General features: G+C 41.2%; 1 protein-coding gene across 1 annotated transcript; it reads left to right on the top strand.

Moving 5' to 3' along the window:
• Positions 1–2,343: 2,343 nt before the first annotated feature.
• On the top strand, positions 2,344–2,970 carry LOC132038569 (uncharacterized). The gene has a single exon (XM_059429221.1). The coding sequence runs from the start codon at positions 2,344–2,346 to the stop codon at positions 2,968–2,970; it is 627 nt and encodes a 208-aa protein (XP_059285204.1).
• Positions 2,971–3,175: the final 205 nt, after the last annotated feature.

The following is a 3,175-nucleotide window of genomic DNA, read 5'->3' as shown; positions in this document are numbered from 1 at the left end:
GTATATGATATGATACGGGAGATTTCCCAAATATGATAGATCAAATATGAGCGAGGGAGGAGATGTTCGGAGAATATACGAAACACGAAGTATGATGAGTTGTGGCGCCCGAGCGGGAGGGGCGACCACGTTCCGTCCGCCGGTCCCGTTATGGGCCATATATGACATATGTTTTTGGCATACATGATTTATGTTTATAAATAAGCATGCGACATTCCCCGATTATTATATTTGTTTTATTATCGTATATGATTTTCGGTAAGTGATATGCGTATAATGTACGTGATACCTCACCGAGTCCCTCACTAGAGGGCCGGGTACGATACGTATGTGCGATGATACGGTGATCTGATTATGATACGATTTGGTTTATTGACATATGTTTATATATGACGAGCGGTTCAAAAGGCAAATTATGTTTTTCCGGTTTCTACACTTATCTCTGTAACCCTCATTCCGGTTTTGATTCTGTTTAATGTATTACCTGTTTGCATATACATATTCCGCATCGACCCCTTTCTCGGGGGCCGCGCGTTTCATGCCGCGCGATGTACTCGTTTGGGTGAGCGGTACGACTTGTGACTCCTGTCGGCTATTTTAGAGTGCTCCTTTATCCGAGCCCACATTTAGTACAGAACTCTTCTATGTATATGTTTGCGTATGTTTAATCTCGGGTACGGCGGCGCCACGTCCGTCATATGATTGTTATTACTCTTAGGCCCGTAGACATATACGTGGGTTGTGGTAGCACCGGCCCAGCTTATGCTGTGTTCGTACATTCCCAGATTATATGTATGATATGTATATATATATATATAGGTATGTATATGCGCCACCGTGTATGTTTTATATATAAGCTCCTAACAAGTTACTATGAGCGGGTTATGATTAGAAGAGGGTACGAGTGCCCAGCTCGGGCACTAGTCACGACCTATGGGGTTGGGTCGTGACAGTTTCTTAGGAAGGTTAAATTACATTGGACGATTCATCGCTCAGTCCACAGTAATTATAGAACCAATTCTCAAACTCCTCAAGAAAGATGCTCTAACTAAATGGATGGAGGACTGTTAGAAAGCCTTTGACACAATCAAAAGATACCTGTTAAGTCCACCCGTTTTGGTCCCGCCAAGACCAAAAAGTCCTTTGCTATTGTATATCGATGCAGAGAATGCTTTTGGGTGCATGTTGGCACAAAATGACGAAACAAGCAAGAAAGAGAGAGCCATCTATGACATCAGCAAGAAGTTCATACCCTGTGAATCTAGATATTCCTTGGTAGAAAAGACGTGTTGTGCTCTAACCTGGGTGTCTCAGAAATTAAGACATTATATGGCTGCATATATGACTCATTTGATCTCATATGGACCCCCTAAGGTACATCTTTCGCCAACCTATGCCGATAGGGAAGTTGGCCAAATAGCAAATGCTATTAAGCGAGTTCGACAATCAATACATCGCACAAAAGGGGCAGTGTTAAGAAAGAAGATTTATCGGCGGAAGACCAGTAGATGACAATCCCGTACCTTTGTGGACTTACTTCCCGGATAAAGAAATAATGGCAATTGAGGGTGAAGAAAATGAAGATGAATTAGGCTGGAAAGTATAATTTGATGGAGCGGTCAACTTTAAAGCATCAAGAATCGGGGCCGTCTTGGTTTCAAACTCAGGACAATATTATTCAGTGGCCGCCAAGTTGAACTTCAGTTGTACCAACCACATGGCAGAATACGAGGAATGTATATTGGGTCTACGTTTATCCCTCGACATAGATGTGAGAGATGATTAGGTAATTGGCGACTCGGATCTGTTAATTCATCAGGTTCGAGGGGAATGGGCCACCAAAAATGAAAATATCATACCGTACGTTGGACTTGTGCAAAGATTGGCAGATCGATTCCAAGAGGTCAAGTTTAAACACATACCAAGAACGTAAAATGAGTTTGTTGATACATTGGCAACAATAGCATCCATGATTCAGCATCCTGACAGTAGTTACATTGATCCAGTCTAAGTTGAAATCAGAGATCAACCAGCTCACTGTGCTTTTATAGAAGCAAAGACTGATGGAAAACCTTGGTATGTTGACATTAAAATGTACTTAGAGAAAGGAGAATATCCCGAAGGAATCACCATCAATCAGAAGAAGACTATCAGGAAGTTGGCAAATGGTTTCTTTCTCAATAAGAATGTTCTGTACAAAGAACCCTGGATTTGGGATTGCTTAGATGTGTTGACTCTAACGAAGCCACACGATTAATTGAAGAAGTGCATGCTGGAACCTACGGGCCTTACATTAATGGGTTCGTACTAGCAAAGAAAATCATAAGAACAGGCTATTACTGGATGACCATAGAGAACGATTGCAGCAAATTCATCCAGAAATGTCACAAGTGTAAAATTTATGGAGACTTGATAAAGGTCTCTCCGATAGAACTGAATGCTACAACGTCGCCTTGGCCATTCACCGCTTGGGGCATGGATGTCATAGGAACAATTGAGCCAGCTGCGTCAAACAAACACCATTTCATTTTTGTCGCCATAGACGACTTCACCAAGTGGGTGGAAGCGGCATCTTATGCATTAGTCACAAAGAAAGTAGTCGCAGATTTTGTGTGCAACAACATCATATGCCAATTTAGCATCCCAGAATCAATCATAACACACAATGTGTCTAACTTGAATAGCCACTTGATGAAAGAAATGTGTGCACAGTTCCAAATCACTCATCGAAATTCGACCGCATACCAGCCACAAATGAATGGGGCTATGGAAGCCGCCAACAAAAACAACAAGAAGATCCTCAGAAAAATGATTGATAACTACAAAGACTGGCATGAGCAATTTCCCTATGCATTACTGGAATATCGTAATACTGCAAGGATTTCAACTGGTGTTACACCTCAGAGAATTTCGTGTCGTCGTATGGTAGCTAGACTAACGCAGTGTGAGAAGTATATGATGTTTCTATAAGTAAGAAGTAGTACTTAACGATTCTAATTAAGATTTCAAGACGTTTGAAGCAAGAGAGGAAAGTTCATTAAGAAAGGCAAAGTATACGTTGTGTTTCAGAAGAGTTTTTCAAAGTATCAAACTAATGATGATTTAGTAACGCTTTGAGGAAGAGTTATGATGCCCCTTAGATTGCTAATGAAGTGTTAAACAAGTGCTAAGATGG

Source organism: Lycium ferocissimum, chromosome 11, assembly GCF_029784015.1.
Source record: "Lycium ferocissimum isolate CSIRO_LF1 chromosome 11, AGI_CSIRO_Lferr_CH_V1, whole genome shotgun sequence".
Taxonomy (NCBI): domain Eukaryota; kingdom Viridiplantae; phylum Streptophyta; class Magnoliopsida; order Solanales; family Solanaceae; genus Lycium; species Lycium ferocissimum.
Note: the sequence above shows the minus strand (reverse complement) of the source record. Positions and strands in the feature narration are given on the sequence as shown.

Excerpts from the sequence above, each read along its gene's own strand:
- LOC132038569 (XM_059429221.1), top strand. The coding sequence starts at position 2,344 with ATGACCATAGAGAACGATTGCAGCAAATTCATCCAGAAATGTCACAAG.